The sequence below is a fragment of the Neopelma chrysocephalum genome, unplaced genomic scaffold (genome assembly GCF_003984885.1).
Source record: "Neopelma chrysocephalum unplaced genomic scaffold, ASM398488v2 Primary Assembly neopelma1_44, whole genome shotgun sequence".
Taxonomy (NCBI): domain Eukaryota; kingdom Metazoa; phylum Chordata; class Aves; order Passeriformes; family Pipridae; genus Neopelma; species Neopelma chrysocephalum.
In genome coordinates this window covers 15,134,736-15,160,051 of record NW_020897703.1, presented here as the reverse complement: position 1 = coordinate 15,160,051, position 25,316 = coordinate 15,134,736, and the positions used below count along the sequence as shown (strand labels likewise).

The following is a 25,316-nucleotide window of genomic DNA, read 5'->3' as shown; positions in this document are numbered from 1 at the left end:
GATTAGGGAAACAAATAAACTATGAAATGACACCACCTACTCTGATCTTTATCTTTAGAAATTATGGTTTGGCTGGTTTAATTCAGTCCCTGTCAGACCACTAGTATACCTTCAGCTGCTGTGAGACACTAGCACTGGAAATGTTAACATTCGAAGGAAAATACAAACAGGATTTGGGATAGGGCACACTAGCTGTAAACACGTTATTTAAATTAGAAATGTAGGAAAAATATCAGCTGCCTAAAGTATTATTTCTGTTGGGAGGACCAGATTCTGCTGACATTTACTCTCCTGGGACCAGATGCCTCATCTACTCAAATGCCAGCAACAAAAGCCAGTGACTTCTGTAAATAAGCAAACCACAGTGTGCTCTACTAAGACTAGCAGAACCTGACCTGTTCACAAGACTGTATGAGGCAGGTGAGAACATATTTAGACATATGATTTTAAGGAGTAGAAGGGACTTCTCATGGAAAAGACCCTCGACTTCCACAAGGTCAGAACACACCGGAGGACTGCACCCACAGGACCCGGCTTCGGTTAGTTTGTTAGAGTCAGCACACAGACGCGCGCTTCAGAACCCTCACCTGTCCAGCAGGAATAGCATTAGTTTCTCAATTTTCACTGGAGAACCAAATTTCCTTCCCCAATGTTAAGCTTCAAGCAATTTTTCTACATCCTTTTTATGAGTCAGGGATCTCATTACAAAATACACCTAAGAAATCAATGAGAAATCAGGCAGTCAAGACTGTCTCATGCTAAGCTAACAGAAAACTATATTTAGAGCTCACATTTTGCTCGTGGGATTTCTCTTCCAGTAAGCTCCCTCACATGTTATGTTCTAAGAGAGTTGGAGAATCCTTTGTGAAAAGGAAACTTATTGGGAAAATTCCCCATTTTGATATTTTCTGAGATGCTAAACTGGATCTATTCAGCTTTCTGAAATTACTTTCTGCAGTTCAAAAGTAGTTTGCTGAGAAAAAAAAATCAGTGGTAGAGAGAGAAAAACTCCTTTCTCATTTTTCTCTCCTACATTTGTATGGCAAAGGATGGCTACCCACAATAGTAGGACTCCAGACCTGACACTGGTTGAGAGATGTTCCCCTGTGACAGGCTTTGCCTGCTGGTGGAGTGCTGTTTTGTGGTCATTTCAACCACAACGCAGAGCCTACCACTAGAATCAGGCCGGACAGGGCTAGGCAGGCACTTCTGTCAGGCTTGTCTTGAAGAGGAAATCTTTGCCAGCCACCTGTTGAATCCCCAAGTCTCCAGCAAGCAGGACACATTTGACTGCCCAGAGAGTGCTGAAAGTACAGCAACAACCAACACCACAGCTCAGGCTGGTGTGGCACTGAACAGTGGCAAAAGAAGCAAGAACTTCCAGGCCCGAGCCAAAAGGAGCAGGGAGAGAAACTGAAGGGAGAAATGCTGCCCACCAAGCAGAGGATGATGTAACAATTCTGCAGCTCCTGACAGGGTAGTCAGACCAGGTGTCACCAGCCAGTCTGTGTTACGCTGCTGTTGCCATGGTCCAATCAATTGTACGGGGCAAAATCACTTCCAGCTCCATCCTACCACCTTGCTTGGTTTCCCCAGTTTTAATTTCCTTCTCATTCAGTTAGTTTCAAATCAATTTTTACAGAAAAGCTTATTTATTCATTCTGCTGTTGAGAATGGTCTTTGCCCAAGCTTCCTTGCTTCCTGCAGCATCTGTAGGAAGATGAGAGGAGAGACACGAAGAATGGGGAAAAGAAATTCTGCTGCCATGTTTATGCAGTAGTTCTCGGAGCTGAATCAGAAGTGCCCACCAGACTCTGGGCTAAGGAGCAAGCAAACAAGTCTCCCATCAATCATTTGTTAGCATCTGTGCCCATGCAAACTGTAGAGTTTCTGTTTGCACAGTTTGTAGAATTTGAGGTTTTATTTGAGAAACATTGTAATTGGTTTGTTTCTAGTATCAAAAAGCTGCCCCTAAACTAGTAAAAATAATTTCATCCCTGAAGGTTTTCACAAACAAGGATGTATCTTAAAAGATTAAGTCCTATCAACAAAAACCCACTCACACGCAAGAGAAAAGGCAGAGGTCTGAACCAAGCTCTGTTAAGTCAATGGAAAGACTCCTGCTGCTTTAAAGACAATGCACAGATCAGCTAGTAGATTAGTTCCTTCCCAGCTCAGTAGATTAGTTCTCCTTAATGAGTCTTAACAGTCCCCCAGGCTCTGTAAATCACTATATATAGCCAGTAATGCTTATACAGCATTGGTAGAAGAAGCAGGCATAGAACATATACAGAAGACTAATACCAAGTACGTCCCTAAGGTAGACACATCACAGCAAAGTCATTATCAACAGTAGCCAGAGGGGCCCTGCTCATCAGCCGATGTATGGCAGTCAGAAAGTACCACCAGACACAGAATTTACAGTGAGATGTTTTTGGCAACTATCACCATGCGGGTCTTGGCGCACAAGTTTATGAGCGACTTGGGCTGTTTCTATGTTCTGACACTGGAAATGACTGGTGAAGGAAACTCGTGAGCACCTGGAGGTATAGACTGGGCTTGCAGATGTCTCCCCAGAATGTGAGTAGAACTTGTGTCTATTGTTACAGTGAGCAGTACCTATTACAACTAAGAGAACAAATTAAGCTTTTTTTTTTCCTAGTGCACAGACAAGAGAACGTGCAGTCCTTTCCTTTCTAAAGTAATTTTAGCAATTGTTGCTTATCTAGGCACCTACAATGTCTGAACAAAATGCTAACTCAGAATGCTCTTTCCAACATCTGGAATCTTTCCTTACTTCAATTTTCAATTACTGGGTCAGTCACCTAAGAGTTTAAAAGGTTTTGTTTTCCTGGGTCTTTTACCAATGCTGTGGTAAACATCTGAAGTGCAAGCCATACAAGGAAGAGACAATTATGGTGAAAAATCAGCCCCCACTGTACTAGACTACATTCATCTCCCTACAAAATGCTGTGTAAGAGAGTTTGGAGATGTGTTTCTTTTAAGGTGACATATTAATGAAGATCTTAATTTATCTGTTGACTGCCAAACTGAATATACTGACATATTTACCCAGCATACAAAAAAGCACTCCTTTACCATGAAATGAAAGTGCAAAGCCCTGCACAATCAGGAATAGCTTACCTAAGACTGGAGATGTGATGTGTTTGTGCTGGCATATTTTTTCAATTCATTAACTAAAGACTATGGGGCTTTTAGTTCTGTCAGGATGAACGATTAGTAAAGTTTGTGCTCCCTAGGCTCTGGAGAGCTGTTGGATGATCTCTCAGATCATTATCTGAAACATCTAAACCTTCCACTGAGTGCTACATGAGTGCTGATTCTGAAGAACAACAACCTCTAATTTCCCCTTGGCAGTTTTTCCTCAGCATGTCTGGCAGGTCACTCCACCCACTGCAGAGCAGTGACTTCTGGAAGTTTGCACTGCCTGCACAGTGGCGGATGAAGGAATCCAAAACACACCCAGACCCCAAACTTTGCCCCACCCTGAGGTTCTTTGGCATGACTACCAAAGCAAACTTGCTGTAGGAGTAAACCAGTAACACCGTCCTTCAATACAGGGTCTGTGTGCTTCAGTTTCCTGTAGTGCAGAGAAGCAGAGGAATGCTGTCCTTCGCAGTCATCTAAAAATCTTAAAGGGCTCTCAATGCTGTCATGCTGCTTTTCTCTAAAATCAATTGCTTTTATAACGGCACTTGTCTAGAAGTAAGATGCCAAGCTCTATTCCAAGAGTTCTCAATTTGCCAGGCAAATATCAAAGTTTTGATGGAAAGTAGAATTTGCCTTCAGCTATTTACTGGCTACATTATTAATCAGAATTTAATGTTTACGAAGATACATCAATAATCTAGAAAATCATGCTGACATTTTCTCTGGAAACACACTCTTGGCTACTCCACACAGCTATTTCAAAGTCAATATGCCCCTGGAAGACAAGTGGCTTTTTTAGTGCTTTACAATTAGCAAAAAAAGAAATATTTTGGATAACACTGTACATTCACAGAACTAGAAGATTTTCTCGAAAGAAAACTTCAGCTGAGACTATTTCTCCTGGTTCTGACCACAGACTCCTTCCAGCAGCAATGACATTATCTAGCAGAATATGTGGTGGCACAAGGCTACAGCGGAGCAAAACCCACCATGATGCTCAGGGACTGAACTTCGACGTGTTACCAGAGAAGGAACACTAGTACTCCAGGAAAAGTAGGCAATTAGGAATTACAGGCTTAGTAACACTGGCCCAGGACTAATAGGGAAAAGAGCAGTGGAAATTCCACACACAGTGCTGCCCTCTCAGCTGTCTCCCCTAGAGCCCTTTGTCTTATAGATCTTCTGTGGCAATTATTGCTACCTAAACACAGTGGCTAACACCAACCAGAGCAATCGCACATGTTTTTCTTACAGAAGGCAGGTAGGCATCCTGGCCAGACACTCCAGGACTTCTTCACAGAGCCCAGTTTCAAATTTAACCTTCTTTCTAAGCAAGTTCACTGCCCACTGCTTCCTCCCTACAGCACAGCCAAGGAAGGAAGATGTGATTTACAGCTCCTGTTTCCAGTTAGGTTAATCTTTTACCCAAATCTCTAATTATTTTGTTTAATTTTGTATTGGCACAAAGGCAAATTCAGTCCCAAAGGTATATATATCACAGCACTAGCTTGCCAAATAGCTTGCTGTGATTTATAGGTGTGGTGTTACCAAAGCCTGCTGATAGTAAATCCTCCCTCCCTTTGTGTCTAGCTCTGCTCCAAATTCTAAATCAGCAATCAAGGGAAATGTCATTGCCTGGCATGTCACTGCAAATGGACCGGGGGTATCTAGGATCAGCTGCTGCAACATTCTGTTTCCAGACCTTATTTTACAGCACAGAAGCTTGAATTATCCTCAGTGCTTTCACATAGTTTCAACGGCACTTTGTCAGAGCACACTCCAGGTCCTCTCAGAAAATAAATGTCACCAACAGAGTGAAACATTACAAAGATGATTCCGAAGTGCACACATTCAGGAACACTGCAATCCTTGTCAAACTTAATAGGGGCATTCACAGCAAAAAAGCCAAGTGTCTAAGTGAAGAACCTGAGCTAGAAGGCCAATTACATCAACCACAAAACAACAGTGAGATGGGCTGCTAAAATAATCAGTGCAAGCACCCCAAAATTCAGTGGAAGCCCTCCTGTAGATGCAGTGGAAGGAGAAGCAAACTCTTACCTGTATATATTTGCTTAACGTTTTAAAATCATTAGCCAATAACTCGGGAGTCCATATTGATGGCTACTGAGAAATTCAAACACATAAAATAAGATCATTAGGCAGCAATGAATGTTGTCACTGGTTATCCTTTGTTATCCTATGTGACTGACTTAATTATTTAATGAGAGTTCAATATTCATTCACTATCAGATTCTAAGATTCTTTCCATTCCTACTTGGTGAGGTGACAGCAAAGTTTAGAATCAGAATAAATGAACTCAGTAGGAATAAGAACAATGGACAGGGTCTACCAAATAGGCCTAATACATTGGTCCTCCTGTAATATTCATGTTTTGAGATAGCAAGAATGTTACATAAAAAACAACCTTTAAAAATCCCTCATTTTAAAGGTGAGATGTCTGCACCTCTACTCATATGTAGGTAACTAGAGCCTAGGTGACAGCTTAGCACCTGCAAAAAAAGTTTCTCTTTAACAGAAAATGCTTACCAGATTTATTTGCTTTAATTAATTATTTTAGTTTAATTCTTGTACAAACCAAAAATACAAAAAGAAAACTAGTAATCAATTATGAAGATTTTAGATGGCAAGAACTGCATTCTACATTTATCAAAAATTTCATAATAAACAAACAATATCCTCCCCAACGGTTAGGAAACCTTGTGTTTCCTCAGTGCCTCTTTTTTTTATTGAGGGCAACATCTCCATGCATTTCCACATTTCTTTATACAAACACACTTCCTATGTAATATATTCTGCTGTGCTGTGTATCAGTGTTAAACAGGCAATGAGTGACAGAAGACTCCAGCACTGCCCCAAAGTCTACCTTGTCTATGGGGCAGAGAGCAGATCACTCATCATCACACAATGCAAGTCACACAACAAATTAGTCATCAGATCCACCACCACACCTTACACTTCTCTGGTTGTTCTTGGGGTCACTCTGCTTCCATGCTACAGATTAGAAAAGCAGCCTGGGTAGCGCTATACAGGTGGTCAAAGAGAATTGTCCTTTTTCCCAGAGGAATTACTCTCTCCAGTATCAGCACAAATAATGACCAATGCCCACAAAAAACACCAGACACTACTTAGAGAACTGACGTAGTCATACCTTTCAGTCTGAAATGTCCTTAGAGGACAGGGCTGACCAGAAAGATTGGTCAGCAAAGCGTGAAAACAGTGGAAATCTATTGAAAAGAAAGACAGGGAAGGTTTTGCCAAGGCACATATTACTCATGGATCCCAATCATATTGTGCCAAAGCTTCTACCCCTGCTCTCCTCCAACATATAAGGGCTGCAGCCAGAAACAAAGCCCCTTACAGGAGTTGTGTCTCAGGAAGTTGAAGGGTTGGCTGAGCACATTTGCTTAATTGCACTTCTACATCATTAACTTATTTGCTTGTAGCTTTCATTTTCAGACTCACTGCACATAGCAATTTTGGCTTCCATATTTTCTCTTATAATTTACTGGCTCATCAAAGACAGATACAGAGTGAGAAACCTGAGTGGAAAGCATGTCTTCATAACAGGCTGTGACACTGGACTTGGAAACTCCCTGGCTAAATGGCTTGACAAAAGGGGATTTTGTGTCATTGCTGCATGTGCCACAGAAAAAGGAGGCCAAGAGCTACAGTCCTGCTCTTCACCCTCACTGAAGACAGTGAATCTGAATTTAGCAGACTCCAACAGCATTGCCAGGGCTGTGGGGTTTGTGACTGAAGAGACAGCTGGCAAAGGTAAGTGGCAAGGCAACTTCCCAGAAAAATTCAATACAACCAAATCTGGTCTAGCTAAAAGTTCCATTCCCTCTCCACTCACTGCAGAGGCATTTTTCATCTTGCCAGTGAAACACATCCACTTTTCAGTTCTGTCATTTCTCAGTTAGAGAGATTCCTGCCAGCAATGCTTCCCATTGCTTTCACCAACAGGGTGCCTAACAATCTTGTCTCTCAGTCTGTTAAAACCAGATCATTCCCAGGTGTGTTTTTTAGACTCTTTTTGGTGCAACTGAAGAATGCCTGTGGAAGGAAGGTGCTAACTGATACCAGAAAGAACTTTCTTGACAATAAAATCACCCCACTCAATTAAACACGGGCAGTGCAGGGATTCTGCAGCCCTCCTCTAGTAAGGAGAAGAGCATATTTTTGCATGGCTGAATAAGTCTGATGCTTGCATTGTACACAATAATTGCATTGACTGTAACAATTAAACTCAATTTCAGCCAGTTTTCTTGGAGTTGTTACATAGGTAGCTCTCACTACTGCTATCATACACCTCTGAGCACTCGTGTAAAAGAGAAAGAGTTTGTCTTTGGATACCTATGAAATGTGTTAAAAAATAAGACTTTGGCTTTGGCAAAGGGTGCTAAACAGATCTGCGTGGTAAACATATTCAACTGAGGCAATATGTGTTTCTTTATCTGCACTGATAGCTCAGACTAGACATTGCTAAAGGCCACAAAAGGGGATTCACAGCAGTGCAACTACCAGCTGTAACACAGTTATACCAAATATTCAATAGGTTTAAAAATTAATTAACTACCTAAACCAGCAAAACATATATATTCTACCAGTAGGACTTTCTCCTCAAAGCTTGTAAAATACCGTTGACCTTGTCATGAATACTCCAGACCATTCTTGAATGCAGAGATTAAGAGTAAGGTAAACAAAATTATTAGCACTTACTTCCTCCAGCAGGCTCCTGCTTCCAGCTTGTGGAAAGCCACACGTTCTCAGCCAGGACAACCACTGCCGACACTGTCACCTCAGTCTGTGAAACTCTTTATGGAGGCTGAGTGCTGGACTTTCAGCCTCTCCCCTCAGGCACAGGCTGTCCTCAGCAAACTCTTAGAAACGTCACTATTTATCTTAAGTTCCTCAAGTAATTTATAAAGGTAGTAAAGCAGTATTATCAATACACAGTGTTAAGCTAGTATCGTTAGAAGCATTGACTAATTCTACAGATCTGGCTCAGACCTTTAGTCCCTAGACCAGAAAAATCAGTCTCTCCACTTTTATGCAGACTCTTTCATTTTCACAAGAATATAAGTGCATATTAGGAGCCTACATACTTGAGTGGATCTGGATAATAAAGTCCAGTATGGTGACCCATATCTCCAGCCAAAGCAGTTTTCCTTGAATACTTTACCCATGCTCTTTTAGAGTCATTGCCTAAGGCCTTCAGCAAATTTTACCAGGTATACAGAGTAGATCATACAAGCAAAGCCCAGACAACTGTATTCATCTCACTGAGCTTTTGCAGAGTGTGTACTTGCTTTCCAATGCATGTATGATGCTTCAGGGTAAGATATTGCCATATACTGAAATAAATGGTTTTGCAATCCTCTCAGGGCTTTTTGGCTTGGTCTGCAATGCTGAAGGAACAGGTCCTGTAGCACCCACTGACTGGCTGAGGATTGAAGACTTCCATTCAGTGCTGGATGTTAATCTGCTGGGATTGATTGAAATCACACTCAAGCTTCTGCCACTTCTGAAAAAAGCTGAGGGAAGAGTTGTCAATCTAATTAATGCCAAAGGCCTCATGGCTTTTGTAGGGGGTGGCTACAGTCTGTCCAAATGGGGCATGGAAGCTTTCTCTGACACTTTACGGTGAGTAGCCAGAAACACATGCACGAATCCAAGAACAGATTCCAGATGTGCTGAGGAAGGGTGACTGTATGTTTGCCCCTCTTGATTTCTCTCTGGAAATCTTACCTAAAGGGGAGAAGGAAAATAAGAGGATGTTGGTCACTTGTTTAGGATTTTAGTCTCCAGTACTATGAACAGACCCATCAGGGAACTGCACTGGGAAAAATTTTCATATCCTAGACAAGTTGTTAGCATGCAGCTTTCAGGCATGTGAATCCACTACTTACATGAAAATAAATCCTGGTCAGGCATCCAAAGTTTCACGGGGAAGTTGTACTTGCAGACTTTTTGCTCTAATCTTCACAACAATCTGAGCTGGGTGATTCCAGACAGCAACCACATTACCAAAGGTAGTTGTAACTTCAGAAAATTAAGCTGAGCACCCTTCACTGAAGCCAGTCGTGCTGTACTGCCTCCAGCCCAGGGAGTCAAGTCTTCACAAAGACTAGAAAAGTTGGTTTCAAACCATTATGAGAACTTTAAGATAAAGAAAGTATATATCCCAAGGAAACAGAAAATAATGGCTAATGTACATGTTGTCCATTCCTTTGTACACTTTAGAACGCAGCTGCCTGGGTCTCTTGAGCTGCGCAGCAAGACAAAGAGGCCATTTGCACCTCAAAGGAGTTGTATTGAAACTCAGAATTACATAGAGGGAACTACACTACAAGAAAAAACACTAACCTTCATTGCACTAACATTTAATCATTTAACCATAGCCCTTTAACCATAGGATGGAGAATAAAGTTCTAATACAACTGAAAATTTTTGCTCACTTTTACTTTTTCCCAGACACTTTAATAATCTGTTCCTGTAAACTAAAATGATGGAACAGTATTTGAAATAGTCATGTATTATCATACTATCTTTTGACTAAGATGCAGCTGGCTGCTGCATCCTTTGCACCAGTCCAACATAAACCACACAGAGAGCTGTGAATCTACTTGACACTCCTTATTTTTTTATCTCATTTAATTGCCTGCTGTTGTTTTGCAGGACAGGAACACTGCTATGAGGCTAATTTGAACATCTCAAAATAATTCTGACATTTGAAGATAAGAATATTAATTTGTGTGACAGACTTACCACTTATGTTTAATAGTTATGCCATTATTGGGTGGTTATTGGAGTTTTTATCCTTCTAGGATAGAGATGCAGCATTTTGGAGTGAAAGTAAGCATTGTTGAGCATGGTTTCTTTAAGGCAGGAGTAGTTAATTCAGATATCACCGAGAAATACCTCTTCAGACTTTGGAACAGACTGACTCCTGAGATCAGGGACTCCTACGGAGAAGAATACTTTGTTGAATGTAAGTAGAAAAAAAATTGTATGAAAGCTTAGGGGGGATATTATCAACATGCATAAATACCTGAATTGAGGCTGTAAAGACAACAGAGCCAAGCTCTTTTTAGTGGTGTCCAGGATAGGACTTGAAGCAATGGGCTGACACGGACACACAGGATGTTCCTGCTGATCAGGGATCATATTTTTGGAGTGAGGATGACCAAGGACTGGCACAGGTTGCCCAGGGAGGTGATGGAGTCCCCAGTCTTTCGAGATATTCAAAAGCCATCTGGATGTGGTCCCGAGCAACCTGGTCTAAGTGACCCAGCTTGAGTAGGGGGGCTTGGTACCAGAGGTCCCTTTCAACTTCAACCTATGTGTGATTCTGTGAACATTTTCTGGACTTTGTTAACACTCATCAAGAACCCCTCGCAGACTGTTGTGGACTCTCTGTATGTTAGATGAGGCCTGAGCTATTAGTTCACACATAGATTGGTGAGATGTGAGGTCATACTACCTTCCTTAGTCCCTCAATACTTAGAGGTAGGATACCAAGTGGGAATGAATTGCTATGCCCACATGCTAACTGGTCTGAAAAGTTGTGCTGTGTCACACTGCACTTACTGTACAGAACATCTGGCTCACAATATGGGCCGGGGAGGTTTGTGCTTACTGGGTTGCTGGGTGTTTTGCAGCCTTTCTGGTCTCTGCTCCGCTGTAGCTGTGCTGCTCCCAGCACTTGAGCCAGTAGCTTAAAGCAAGCCTGAAGCTGTAGCCAGACCTTTGAATACAAAGAATACTCTCACAGGGAATGTTGTGTATAAATGCTTTCAGGTTTATTTTCTTCTTTCCAGATATAAAAGCACAAAGATCTTCAGTCAGAAGACTGTGTGACCATGATATTTCTAGTGTCATAAAATGCATGGAACATGCCCTGATAGCAAAGTACCCAAGGACACGATACAGAGCTGGATGGGATGCAAAGTTCTTTTGGCTGTTTCTCTCCTATGCCCCAAGCTGTTTATCTGACATGCTGTTGCGTATGATGTTTCCAGCTCCAGCAGATAGCAGGAGATCAGTTCCTGGAGTTCTAATTAATGTCTAGTATTAAAACAGTATCAGCTCTGCACAAATAAATACTAATTCTGTCAAAATCAGATGTCCTCTTTACCAGTTACTAGACTGTTTAAATTCCTTTCAGATGACACTTTCTCCATCCCCCACCCTTCCTTACCTGAAATTTCTGAGTTCGCAGGTCGGCTTGTAAATCCAGTGTGTTTTTGAAGGCCATTTTTTATGCTCAGAAATGATAACTCTGTAGAATCTGCATTCATAAAACATTCAGCTACAAAGCTAGATGATACTATTCACACAATAAAAAAAATTTAAATAAGGAAAATAAAATCACTAGAAGAATCAGTTTTTCACATTGACTTTATCAACACATAGGCTGCTAATGATCTTGAAATAGAACAATGGTCTTTCAGAACACATATCTTATACATGTACCTTACAGAATGTATTTAGTCAGATTTAGTCATCTATTTCACTGGCAGTTTGCTCATGGTCATATTCAGGAGTTGATAATCTTCAAAAGCTTCTAAGCACAAGACATGAAGTCAAACAATAACAAAGCCCAGCTATTGCAACATATTCCAAAAATTACAATTACAGTATTTGACCACATCTAATCACCTGATTATTCAATTGTGTAGAACAAAAACACAAACTTTTTTAGAGATATACAATTATGGGGAAAACCAAAATTCCATTGTACTATGCAAACAGCATATCCAAACACGTATTTTAAACTTCTTCCTAATATTAGTATAGTTTATGAGGAAAATACTAAAAATAATACGCCTTCACATTTCTTTCACCCTCAGTGTGCTCTGCAAGTTAAAAGTATTATTATTTCACTTATCAGATTAAACTGGTCATTAGTGTATGCTATGGCAAATTCTTCCAAGTGTGCAAAGAGTGTGTTCAGAATGGCAGAATGTCAGCTCACGTTCCTGTGTCTCTTGTACACTATTTCTATCTGCTAAACTGTTGGCCAGAGGTTCACAAACTGGTGTCCCTAAAGATATTAAAATTGAAGGGGTAAAGGTTTTATTTGCTAAAGTGCTGTGCTGGTGATTAATCATTAATGTGCAATTCAATTAAGCTTAGAAAAATACCTTGTGCAGGTCAGAACTCCAAACATAAGAAGTTTCATCACTGTGTGTAAGAGGGGGCATGTGTGTAGGTTTGTACATGTGCAAGAAAAGGACAGAATGTAAAAAGTGTTAGCAACCTTTAAACATTTCATTGAGGTTCTATTCTTTGGCAAATGGCTTCAAGAATAAATTTATTTTACTTCACTTCATGATAAATACCTGATTAATATCTGGCCTGACAGCTATAAAGAGAATGTTCATGAAAAAACTCAATGGCATAACTTAGCAGCTCTGTAGTTGCAGATTACAGAGAGTTGCTGAGATCTCTAAAAATCATCCTTCTTTGAAAAAGAAAGAGTTCAGAATTCAAGAATTCAAGCAGGGACTATACTTTTAAGGGACAAGGGATACAAGTGAAAAATGAAGCTAGGAGTGGAATCTAAAGCTTCTGTTGAACAAAGTAACAAAACCTAAATTTTACATAAACAGAAGGGTACACTGAGCTATGCTACTGAGAGGAAGAGTCCCAGCTGAAGCTTAGGAATCCTTCACCTTCAGGTGTGTTAAACAACCAAACCTACATACTCCTTACCTACACAGTAACTCAGGGATGGTTTTCATCCACATCTGAAAAGTTATGATTAGCACAGGGGAAAAAACACATCTCTGACATGGCTGACATAGTAGCAGTTTTTTCTAAGAGTGGTTCCAGATTTTTCTGTTGACAAATACTATTCCCAAAACTGATGCTACTTTTTCTTGTGGTATGCAACTGCAGGCAAGTCTTGTGGAAACGTCAGCCCTGCCTTCTACCTTTAAAAAACATTGTGAACTCCTTCCTTAAGAACAGCAACCTGTTTCCCAAAGGCATCTTTACAGATGTGTCTGTTGTGCTGCAGACTCCGAGGAATTTTCTACATTAAAGCATTCAGATATTAAAAAATGCCTTAAAAAACCCCAAATAATTTGCTTAAAGCTAAAAAAAAAAAATCAAAGCATCAAATTCTGAACTCAGATATGAAAATTAATTGAACTAACATTTTAATTACTTACATCCATACTACCTTGAAGTCAGTATCTCAATAGTAAGAGTTTCCTGTTTCAAGGGCCAGTTTATTGAATGAGTGTAATGGGGCAGTTTTCACACTTACAGAGATGTCAGTACCAAGACATCTTACATCACAAACTTTAGACAGTTGTGTGAAGCATGAAGCCCTATTCCTATTTGACTTGATCTAAAGCACTGTTTTTTCCGTCTCATAGTGCACTGAAGTCTCCTCAACTGAAAAAAGTACATAGAGCCTTGACACAAATTATGGAATAAGAATGTGATAAAATAATACATTTATTAGATTTATTCAGCAGCATCATTTTCCAGTTGTCTTTTCTAATCAAAGTATGTTACAAAGTAATTACAAGCATTCTAATTAGAAATAGTATATATTTTGAGAATTTAGATATAAAACAATCAAATAGCAGAAGTCTCAATTATTATAACTTTAGGAATCTTTTATATGAGTAGCTAGCCAGGAGTGCTGAAGAATATGTTCCTGTAATCAGGTTTCCTCAAATGGTTCATGTTGTGGGAACTATCCTGGCTAATTAATAGAAGAGCTATTTAGATCAACAGTATGTTCTGATGGAAGGTTACAGAAACAACCAGATAACTACAAAGACTGCACTAGTAGAAATTGTTTCCCTTTCTAGTCATGTCCACCTTAGGAAATAAATAGTCAATAAAATTAAGTTTTCACATTAAAAAAAAACCTGAATAATTTCTTAAATGAACCAGTATCTTTCATATTTTGCTGTTTGGAAATAAGCCATTACAGAAATCTAGCTACTTCATTTAATAGCACAAATTACTTCCACAGACTCCAGCCAAGAACAGAGCTATTCCATCGATGAGCAAGAGAAAATCTCATTAAGTAGTCATGGCACTAAAATCTAAATACATCCAATCTTTTTAGGAAGACTATTAATGGAATGGTGTTAATTGGAACCTAGAGGAAAAGTATGTGTCTTATAGATTGAGAGGAAATTATCTCAGGCAGTTAAAATATTGTAAGAACAACATTTTCCACAGGTAACTATTCAGCATAATGATGCTGTATTGACTCTTCCATCTTTTCCTTGACACAAGATAAACAGAGACACCCTTTTTTACATACAGTAGTATATAAAAGGGTGGTAAAGTTGCCCAGAGCACCAGGAGAAGTTTTAAAAGGTGCTGTTACAAAAGGTATACTCTAAATACCCTGTATATCAGTAATGTTCCTATATTTGCCTTGTTTGGTTCTTTTTTTAGTTTTAAGCATTTATATAATTAATTTATCCCTAAATATACGACCAATTCCATACAGATTTCTACTAGCAACATCACTGAACAACATAATCTTAGAAAAATTTACAAATGTACAATATATTTATAACATTACTTTCAGACAGCTTCAGTGCAAAGATATACATATAGTACATCATGATAATTGTTCACAAAAATAGAAATTGGCATTTGTCAAAAAACAAGGCATAGTTTCAATGTACATCTCCAGCCAGTGGCTAAGAGATGTGTATATTTTTATAAAGCATTTGAATGTGAACCTTACTCTTCTGTTTATAAAAAATATATGTGCAAATGGATGTGCCTAATTTTCCCTAAATCAGTTACCTAGTTATACCACAGAGTCCTCTTTAACAAGATTGGCGGTGTCTTTAAATGTATCCTCTGTTGCTGTGTAAGCTAGTGGTTGGTCTCTCTTCAGAATAATCTTGGGAGGCAGTGAAGGAGAAGGGGTAGGGACATTTTCTGTGTCCTGTTGCTGTTCCTTTTCCATCTGAAACAATCATCATAAAATCCAAGTTTATATTCTAACGCACCTACATCCAAACTTAATTTTCAGAAATGTTAAATAAATATTCCTAAAGTCAAATGTCACTGTCAGTGACATTACACTGTCAGTGTAAGTTATTTCTTCAAATCACCACCTGTAACAAAATCAAATGCTAAATTCACCTCAGGTAGTACAGCTAAGTAAATACAATACTACAAGTTACTCTGGAACTTCTACTTTAATGCTTAGAGTCAGGAGTAGTTTGATATGTCTTTATGCACATGCATGAGTGTAGATACTGTTTGTAAGTGCTACATTCATTACTGTTGGGGAAATGAATCTCTGGCTTTCTGAACTCTCTCACATTGTTCAAGCATTAGAAACCTAAATTCTTCACAAAAGGTAGACAGTTTTAAGTCACGTGACTTTGGGAAGGGGGTTCTTAAGTCACTTAGGCTATTTGAAAATTTTAAACTGTAAGATGAAAAGGGCTGGAATTACTGGTTCAAGTCAGTAGAACTCCAAAACTTCATGCCCAAGCTCGGGGGGAATTCCTTCAGCACACATACCACCTGTTGGAACACTCTCTGAAAAGAACTGTCTCACCCAACCATATGGATAAGAAAATAAGGCTGTTGTAGAAACAAGGCTGCAGTGCACAGAGCTATCGATTTTTTGTGCAGTGCTGAAGCCAGGACTGAGAGGACAGAAATAGACCCTTCATTCCTGGTGCAATACAACAGCCTCCCAATTGTGCTGGGTCCTGGATCTGTGCCAGAATGCATCAGCAAGCTGAAACCAGTCCCTGAGACCCCAGAGCAGGAGCAGACCACAGTGTTCAGGCTGGGAATGCAGGGAAGTGGGGAATGCAGCTGTGCTGCCTAGCTGAGCCTGCTCAACATCTCATTTTGCAGGAGGCTTAGTAACTTCTCACAATTACTTTAGTCCTACCCTAACCCGGACTGGAATTTCTGTGCTGCTTCACATAGCAGCAGAATCTACCCATAATCTTTATTCTATGAGAGCAAGAACAAAGTCTAGCAATATGTTATCTGAAAAATAGAATTATTCAGTATTAAACAATACCTCTGCATATATTGGGTTTTCAAAATTAGTGTTTTGTTTCATTTTTCTCTTGAAGAAACGCCACTTTGATTCCTGAAACATAAAAATTATTAGAACTTTACACACTTTTTCTCACAATTTCTCTGGAAACTGCCATTATAGTTGTTGGATTTCATTTGCACTGACTGCTAAAGCAGTGATTTCAGCTGGATGTTCTTACATTACCATGTTGTAATTCTAAGCATAGGACCCAACTTTCTTTTCTGCTGGATAACCAGCTATTGTTATCTTACTTAAAGCAGCATTCACACAAGACTAGGCAATAAAAATGACTAAATTAATTCATGGAAGCCTATCATTCCAGACATGTATATCAAAGAAGAAAACCTGTTTTGAAAACAACACAAGAGGGATGTGAAACTACAACAGGTTGACAGAGTTGTCATTTCAAAGCTTATCAGAGGTGCCTTTAGGGCACAATGTATGAAAACAGTCCTGTAAACAAGCCACCACCAGCTCATTCAGATGGATTTTAAGATATAAAGATATAAAGATTCATGCATCTTCCATGAATCAGTAATAATCTAGATGAGGCAATTCTTTGATCTTGATTGCTAAAATGTCCTGCAAGAACACATAGAACAAGTGTCTTAAATGTCCTTGCTAGCTCTTTTAAATATGGATAAAATTACAAGTACCTGCCCTCAAAATATAGTACAATAAACAGTGAAAAAACCCTCTCTATTCCAATCTGTTCACTTTAAAATAGCTACATAGGCCAGGAAGAAGAGGGGGTTTAATCCAAATAGACCCTTATTGTGTGCCTTAGGCAACTCTGTGCTTGTCATGCTTTTCTCTTATCAAACTGTTCCTGACCAGCTACTGTAAATCTTGTAAATATGGTACAGTTAGCTGGACTTGATGCAGATGATGTGCCAAGTCCATGGTATTATTTAAAGAGAACTGAAACTGTACTGCAGCTTCCTGAACAATTCAGTTTTGCTGATCTGGAGCAGAAAACAAACAAGGCAGCCTTAGAGTATCTCTATTTCTTACCTGAGGTGCATCTGTACTCTGAGGGGTTTCCTTTGGACTGGTAGATATCACAGAGGCGTACACAGGATTTTCAAAATTTTCATTTTCCTCACTGCCAGCTGCTGCTACCTGTAGGAGAAGAAGGAGAATCAACATTCTTCAAAGAAGAGAAGAAGGTCATAAAGGAAAATGAAAGGTGAAAGTCAAGCCTAAGTTTCTCTTACAAGTGTTGGCCGAACAACTGTAACTGCACCAGCTGTGCTGGCTCCGCCATCTCTGGTTGTATACATTGGATTTTCAAATGTGATCGGCTGTTTCCCTGACTCCACTGCAAAGTTTTCATTCTATGAAGGAAAAAAAAACAACAACTACTGCAGTGCAATAAACACCTCCATACTTCTAGGAATTCATTTATAGTCAAATTTTTCATCTTGGGGAACAACACATGTTTATTTTCATATAGGCTTAGACAAAACCTAGCGTCTGTTAAAATCATAACATCAGTTTACCATCCATTATTTTACTCCCTGACTTAGCACCCTGGACCACTGGTTGTTCCAATATTACCCCATTTCCTAGCTGGACAAAATCCCCCCAACATTTCAATACTTGACTCAAAGTATTTTATGATGAGGAAAGATGACTCACAAATCACATCTTCAACAGAGAAGAGATATCAAAGGTAGTATAATCACAAAACAAATATATTAATTTAGAGACTTCAAAATGACATACAAACTAATAAGCAGTAGCTTATTAGAATAAATTCATAGATTTTGTCCCAGCAAGGAGATTGCTGCAGTTTTTGAGACAAAGCAGTAAGCACATCCCCTTAATTAGTGGATTAGGGCTAGCCAGCTATGAATCAACAGGTAGAAGGGTAATGAAAACAAAACCCCACCCAGACTCACTTGTCCTCCTTCTTGTTACAGCCCCATCAAAGAACTAGCAAGGAATAAGACAGGAATAGTTCCATCAGCTACTTTCTTAAACCTGCCTCATTTTTACAAACCCCTGCTCCATGCCACAAGAATTCACGCTTTATACTATCATAGTATAGGTTTTTACCACACAGTAGACTCTTGTCAACTCCCTCAAATTGACCTAGCTCTGCTAAAACAGCCAAACTGAAAAATATCCCTCTAACATCTACTCATGCATATATGATGTTAAAATTTTAGGAGGCACATCCCACAGTTCTTCACTTCAGTACCACACAATTTTTGTTTACTCTGAATACATAGGGAGAATTAATGCCACTTAAGTAGAAATAGTCTGTATCCAGACCTGTTATTGGCAATGTATAAACTGCATTGGTTGAAATTCAGTACATCAGTGTTAGGCCAGAAAATGCAAAGTACAGTAAAGTTTTCCAAGCATGAAAAAGATCTGAGGTAATATACAAGCCTAAAGCTATTTTCCCAGTATTTACCAAAACATTCATATGGTTGTTTCCACTGCCTAGTTTTAACAAAGACTGTGTTTCTTCATCTAGACAAAGGTCATATATGTATATTATGAGCTTATCTTCTCTAGCTGTCTCATTTCATATTAATTTACCGTCAGTTAGGTTTGTAATGTTTACGGAGTTTCCAGAGTATACTTTACAGCAAGTGCTTACTATTCAAACATACCTGTCATCTGTTTCCTACAAGTAAAAATCTTTAGTACAATGTTCTTCTTGTGGTAAACATGGGAATATTTTTTCCAATGAAAAACTATACAGTATATAAAACACAAGGATCTGCTATTTCTCAGATGTGCTTAACAAAACACGGATGAAGCAGAGTTACACTTTATGATGTCCCCATAACTATCAAACTATTTGTTTAAACTTCATAAATTAATAAACTGTTGAATTTAGAACTTGCTGCAAAAACTAGTGTATCCTCTGGTTAGGCTTGAGTTTTACCTCTGAATTTTCTAACATACCATCTGTATTTGAAAACCACACATTTTAACACGTTCTGTGGAAGACAAAGGCCCTCAAAAAATTCTCTGTCACAATGCTGTCACTTGTCTATTCATTCCCTGTATATGCCATGAATATGCTGAAAGAGGAGAGGGGGTAATTGACTTAATTTCTACCATATAAATCTTGGGAAAAGTCACATTATTTTGAAGAACATCTTTCATTTGTCCTTGCCTTCAAATCTATTTCAGGAAACTATCAATCATTGTTCACATCTTTTTCTAGAATACATGTATCATTTCACTGTCATTTTTACACAAAAGGTTCCACTCTATCAGCCAATAATTACGTTAAAAGGACACAAATTAAAGAAGTTATTTGAGAACTAAACCTTACCATTTGCATTGCTCTGTCTATAGCAGAATCTCCCCCAAAGCTAGAGACTCCTATGTCCATGCTCACATCTGCTCCAGATCGGAAAGTTACCCCATTGCCATTTTCATTAGATTTTACAAGACTGCTTAAACTACAAAAAAACCCAAACAAAACAAAACAAAATAAAGAAAAAAGAGGTTATACAGAAAGAAGGCTTATAATACAGATTTTTCTACTTGTTCTAAGTAATTTTTGCTGGCTATAAGCAAGCTAGTGAGGGCACCAGAAGTTGGATTCCTTTATTAGTTCAACAGGTTTTTAAAAAAATTCAAATAATTTAAAATATATTTTCTTCATCTTCCTTTGATTTAAAACATCAAATATTTCACAAAGCTGGTTTTCACTGGACAGTATGACTGTCAGCAGAGTAGGCATTGTCTCAGGCATTGCAAACAGCTGGAAGTTCGCTACACATGCACCATACTTTTAAACAGATGAATACAGTGTTGCAGATGAGCTCAGGCGTTCTATGTTAAAAGATCTCTTTGCCAGAATCTTCTTCTGACAAAGTTTTTTTAAAAAGTAAAACATGTAACTATGGTCTTTTGTATCTTTTTGAGCTGAATATCTAGTTCCAGATCTGGTAAACAGTCGTCTATATTGATCATTATTTAAAAGCAAATTTATAATGTAGAAGTGTTTTACAACAGTCCTTTGTCACACAATAGTGATCAGCTATGATATTGCTTGAGTCAAAAATCCACTGGAACTGCTGCAACACTGCACTTCCTATATTCCACCAGAATGGGCACACGGCAAACAAACTGGATTTTTCAGAAATATTTAGAAACAAACATACATTTTCAGTTCATACACATTCCAGCTCTGAAAGCCTTCAAAACATACCTTGGTAGTTTGGGAAGTGCTGGTAAAAGGGAGCCTGTTCGTCTGTAGTTAAAAAATCCTCCAACCGCTAATACTCCAATTATTATGATCAGTATGATTGTCAGCAACACTGCTACTGCTGCTATCAAAGACAGAAGAATAAGCAAACATTCAAGCAAGCATAGTTCAGTGCAAAAAAAGGCCCAGAGAATTAGAAGCTTGACCCTGAACAGGTATCATGGTGAGGTATTATACATTCTTTAGCTCAAATATCAAGGGTAATATATACTTGAAGCTTACTTGTTCCAGGAGGGACTCCTTTTGACAATCCTATTTCACAATAATTCCCAGTGTATCCATAAGAACATCTGTAAATGTAAGAAGGACAACTGACTGAATAGCTTTTATGAAGTTTAGGATATCAGCTTTATTATTATATTCTACATGCCATAGATTTTAACTCCATGCTCAGTAATTATATATTTCACTGACTGCAAATACAGTATGTCTGCTACATTCACAGAATTAAAAGTGGAAATAAAAAGTGCTGAGTCAGAAAACCAGGCACTGAAGTAAAAAAATTTGGTTTCAGTGGAGCATTGGTGGCACCTGCTGGCTCTTCCAACCTGCATTTACTGAGCAGTACTTATCCATTGTTACAGTTTTTTGGTATAGCATTTTATTAGAATCTGCAGTGGTTTGCCTTCCTTCAAGTTTTTGGATTTGGTGTCTTGGGGATTTTTTTCCACAAACTGATGCATTTACATTACTTATTTGTTGATATTTTTATGTATGTGTGTGTTTTTCCGTGGTTGTTATAAACATGCTCTGGCAGATGTATGACATCTGAAGTGTGTCCAACACATTTCAAAGAGTTAATTGTTTTGTGACACTAAATCAGCACAATCTGACCCAGGACTACCCTAACAACATATAGACTTACTTGCATTTTGGGAGACTGCTTTCATCTATATAGCAAGTTCCTCCATTCATGCACCTGCAAGCTGGTGGCATTGTGGGAGGGGATTCAATAGCTGCAAAAGCCAAAAGCCGCACATGCGTTGGCAAGACATCTTCAACAAAATAACTACTACCAATAGATCATTTTATTTTTCTCTACAGAACTTGCATATGCAAACTCATCGGCTACTTTTCAGAACTTTTGTTTTTAATAGCACACGTGTTTGTTGCTCTTATCTCTATTTTTTCCGCCAAAACAGCTTATTTAAATTGAAGTAAAACCTGTTCTCAGAAAATAACAACTTACTCAGTAGAAAGTAGGCATAGTCAACTCAAGAGCTGTACTTCTGCTCTCTTTATTTTGCTCCTACAATACAGCTCACCACCACCCTTCAAACTTCTCCATTCAGAAAGCAGCAATGCTTTATCTGTTTTGTCCATCCAGCCTGCCGGATGTTGCACAGAGAAGGCCACACAGGAATGCATTTACTTATAAGGAAGAGCATGGAATGGAAATGCACATACAGGAGGAGCATTACTCTAATGATGAGTCAAGTGAAAAAAAAATCGCACTAGCCTTCAGTAAGGGCTCAGGATATGCTCTCAGAAAAGTACAGTTAATACAGGAAAAGCTCTGGATCTTAGCTATCATTATAGGCTATAAATTAAGGATGGACTTTGGCAATCCATCTTACATGGATAAGTTAGATCATAACACTTTTGTATCAAAATTTTTATCAGCCAGAGGTAGAGGAAATCTGTTGCTACAATGTTCTTTAGAGGTGAAACTCCCTTAAAGTAAATGGAGTACCAAAAAGGCAAATGCAGAGGTTTTACAGGCGGTTTCTCAGCAGCTGCAATATGAGGAAATGGCTAAATAAACCAAATGTATATAGAAAAGCTATGTTTGGTCAGGCAAACATATATACAGGCACAATTTTCTTAATTGCTACATGTTTTATGTAAATCAGTTTCAGCAAAGAATATCACTGTCCTCAGAGCAATAAACAGCAACTAGCAATTGCAATCAACAGTGTTATTGATCCCTAATTTAAACACATATTGCATACTTCCAGTCATTATTACATATAATTAGCTCCTCTTTCTGCAGCTTACACCATGTGGCAATAGGAAAAAGCATTAACAATTATTAAGAAAATGTAATTTAGAGGTAAGGTAGTGTAAAAAGTTATGACATTTTCTCTTTCAGTGCAAAAAGAACATAATTCAGAGAATATTAACCATAGGAAAAATGCCAGACATAATGTTATAAATCATAATATATTAAAGATGTTGCAAGGACAAGTACAAGGACATCTGGCTACCACCCACATCACTGTAAGCTAAGAATGCAGACTCTCAGCTAGAGAGAAATAGAAATCCTGCAGTGTTATGCTCTTTCTTCTCAGTAAAGGCTGAGAAGTTCCATTTGATTGGTGCTCCTAGAAGCACTGTGAGGGCTTTGCTGCAAGGCAACAACCAAGCACAAAATTCTAGTTCTTAAAAGGCTTTCCAGAGTATGCTAACTTTCTAGAAGTTATCTCTGTCCAAACTCTGAGTTTGGTAAGCTTTAAGTTTCTATTATATTCTATTATACTGATTAAACAATACCTTTTACCAAACAGTAACTAAAATTGTTAAGAATAATTTGTAAGAAGTTCTTAGTTCTGAAATAAGCGCATTAAAAAAAAAAAGAAAAAAAAGAAAATATTTTGGAATTTCAAAACAAAAATCAGAAACCATGACCAATTTTGTAGCTGGGTCTGGTCTGGCTGGAGTAATATACCTATATCCATTTTACAAATGACATGTAAAGAGATTAAAGGAAATGCACAAGATGACCACAAATCAGTGATGACTGAGAAAAAAAGCCAGATGTCCTGACTTACCATTATCTATTAGATCATCCTTCCATATTTCTAATTCAGTAATGCATGTGCATTCCTAAAGAAAAGCTTCTTTGCTTTCATATCCAGTTTGAGAAATTATTCTACCTGCATCACACTCTGTGCTGCTGCCTTCTATGAACCGAGTTCCTTGTGGACACGAGCAGGTGTACCCTCCTGGTCTCAGCAAGCAGAGGTGGCTGCAGACATCTTTACAAGGATTAGGCACTGGAAAAGTGATAAAGACATTTGAAGAGCAATGCAGCATAATCCAGAGGTGAGGCAGGGCAATTCCATTATCAGTAGTGTATCTCATCAACAACACACACCAAAAATCTAAACAAGTCCAGATCCAGTTTTTAAAAGAATTGATGTCCAAATACCACATTTGTACCAAAACCTTATTTCTGCCTTTTCTTCCATTCTTAAGGGAGAGACAATGACTGTTGGGAGCCAGTGGAGCACCAAGAAGACACTGAATATCCCCAAGCAACAAGGAGCCTTCTGATTGTGAAAGCTAGAATGCCTTTAACGAGGGGTATGCTGGATGCTCCTCTGGACATTCTCCTCTGTGATTATTATGGACATGCTACAGCAGGATACCCTGCCTAAGTAGGGGTAAAACAGTTCAAACTTTACTTTGAAAAAGTAATCAGCGATTGATGGAGAAGAGGGTTTACACTGCTTTTGGTGCTGAAGAATGCTAAAACCAACCTGACTCAACAAATCCCAAAATTAAACCTTCTGAGGCTGTGAAAAACAATGGTGTGGATATGGCAAAGTTACTGATAAAGGAACTGAAAAGTTATAGTATTGATAACTTATCTAAGGGCTGCTGAGCTGGCATAGCTAGCCTAGAAATATATGACTGACAGTCAATCACTTTATACTATAAAAACACAGTTCCACTTTTTAACAGCAGGGTCTTCCAATGTACTCCTTCTAGGAGTGTGTGTGGAGATTCCTCCTTTGAGTGGAGAGGGCCCTCCAAGTTACTACTCAAGGCTGAGTGAAAGACTTTTATCCATGGTCATTGGTGTGGATAAGCAACATCAAGCTCTACTTTATAATTATTAATCTAGCTTTGAAATTATTATTTTACTAAACAGTGTTCTATACTAGTAGTTATAGTTATGACTACCTATACTGTATAGTAAATAATTCTGATTAAATTATTTTATTATAATCATTATCACTATTATCATCAATTTAAATAAATATTTTATTCATATTTGGTTTGCCATCCTAAATCCTGCAGGATGAAGTCATATAAAGGCTCAATTATGCCTTTATGCATAAACCATTGACAAGTTCAGGATAAGGATTGGAGCAGCCACACCTAGACTCCTTTCTGAGAAGGAGTTTAGAAAGAAAGGGGGTCCTTTCTGAGCCTTGTGACTCAACGGGAGAGTGTCCTGATAAACTTTACCTGAAGCTTCCATTCTGCCCACAACCCATGTCATAGCTGAAATATCCCCCTTGGAGGAAGTATTAAACAGCCAGCACTTTGCCAGGATAAATGCATATTGAAACTGCCATCTCTATGACAACTCCAAGATGGAGAGGAAAAAAAGACAGGACAGGGTCATAACTTAGAACTAAGAGACTTGAAAGAGCAGTGTGTGGTGTTCCACTGTTGATTTCATTTTGCATGTCCAGAAAATACTTGCCAGCCTCTATTTAATATTTAGGTTTTCAGAAACTAATATTATCACATACTAATAGACACATTACCAGAAGATTAATAAGCTCTTTGAATACATGGATATCAACTTTGATCTCATAGCAAGGAAAGGCTCTGGGATCCTGATTACCCACCTGACTGGTTGTATCTGTGCTGGTGATAGATGCGCACTTGAGTAAGCCAGGGATTCACGGTCAGCACTTTCACTTTTTCTCCATTTCCAAATTTATCTTTCTTCCAGACTTCTCCTCGTTCTTTAGCTATCCAATATAAATGGCCTTCAAAGACATCAAGGCTGTATGGACTGCCTACTTCTCAAAGGAACCAAACAATAGACCATCAGCAAGCGAATCTCCAGCAGGA

At 38.7% G+C, this 25,316-nt stretch overlaps 2 protein-coding genes across 3 annotated transcripts in view; one reads left to right on the top strand and one right to left on the bottom strand.

Moving 5' to 3' along the window:
- The first annotated feature begins 2,381 nt into the window (after positions 1-2,381).
- DHRS9 (dehydrogenase/reductase 9) lies at positions 2,382-11,323 on the top strand. Its single transcript, XM_027677899.1, has 5 exons — positions 2,382-2,423; positions 6,636-6,966; positions 8,580-8,838; positions 10,023-10,186; positions 11,016-11,323. Exons 1-5 carry the CDS (start codon positions 2,382-2,384, stop codon positions 11,264-11,266), a joined length of 1,047 nt encoding a protein of 348 aa, XP_027533700.1. The 3' UTR covers positions 11,267-11,323.
- A 2,310-nt stretch (positions 11,324-13,633) lies between these two features.
- LRP2 (LDL receptor related protein 2) overlaps positions 13,634-25,316 on the bottom strand; it is a 116,676-nt gene continuing 104,993 nt past the window's right edge. Inside the window, exons 70-79 of one of the 2 annotated variants that reach the window (XM_027678651.1) lie at positions 25,088-25,264; positions 23,378-23,497; positions 21,367-21,457; positions 20,724-20,791; positions 20,445-20,565; positions 19,560-19,689; positions 17,476-17,595; positions 17,273-17,380; positions 16,238-16,309; positions 13,634-15,154 (exon numbers count right to left, since the gene is read on the bottom strand). In XM_027678651.1, coding sequence (XP_027534452.1) covers positions 14,993-15,154; positions 16,238-16,309; positions 17,273-17,380; positions 17,476-17,595; positions 19,560-19,689; positions 20,445-20,565; positions 20,724-20,791; positions 21,367-21,457; positions 23,378-23,497; positions 25,088-25,264 — 1,169 coding nt within the window. In that variant the 3' untranslated portion in view covers positions 13,634-14,992. The remainder of the gene's footprint in view (positions 15,155-16,237; positions 16,310-17,272; positions 17,381-17,475; positions 17,596-19,559; positions 19,690-20,444; positions 20,566-20,723; positions 20,792-21,366; positions 21,458-23,377; positions 23,498-25,087; positions 25,265-25,316) is intronic. The other variant, XM_027678652.1, reaches the window with a different exon arrangement.

Coding starts and splice junctions, on each gene's coding strand:
- DHRS9 (XM_027677899.1), top strand. CDS start 2,382: ATGTATGGCAGTCAGAAAGTACCACCAGACACAGAATTTACA. Junction 8,839..10,022: donor GCTTTCTCTGACACTTTACG/GTGAGTAGCCAG, acceptor TTATCCTTCTAG/GATAGAGATGCAGCATTTTG. Junction 10,187..11,015: donor AGAAGAATACTTTGTTGAAT/GTAAGTAGAAAA, acceptor TCTTCTTTCCAG/ATATAAAAGCACAAAGATCT.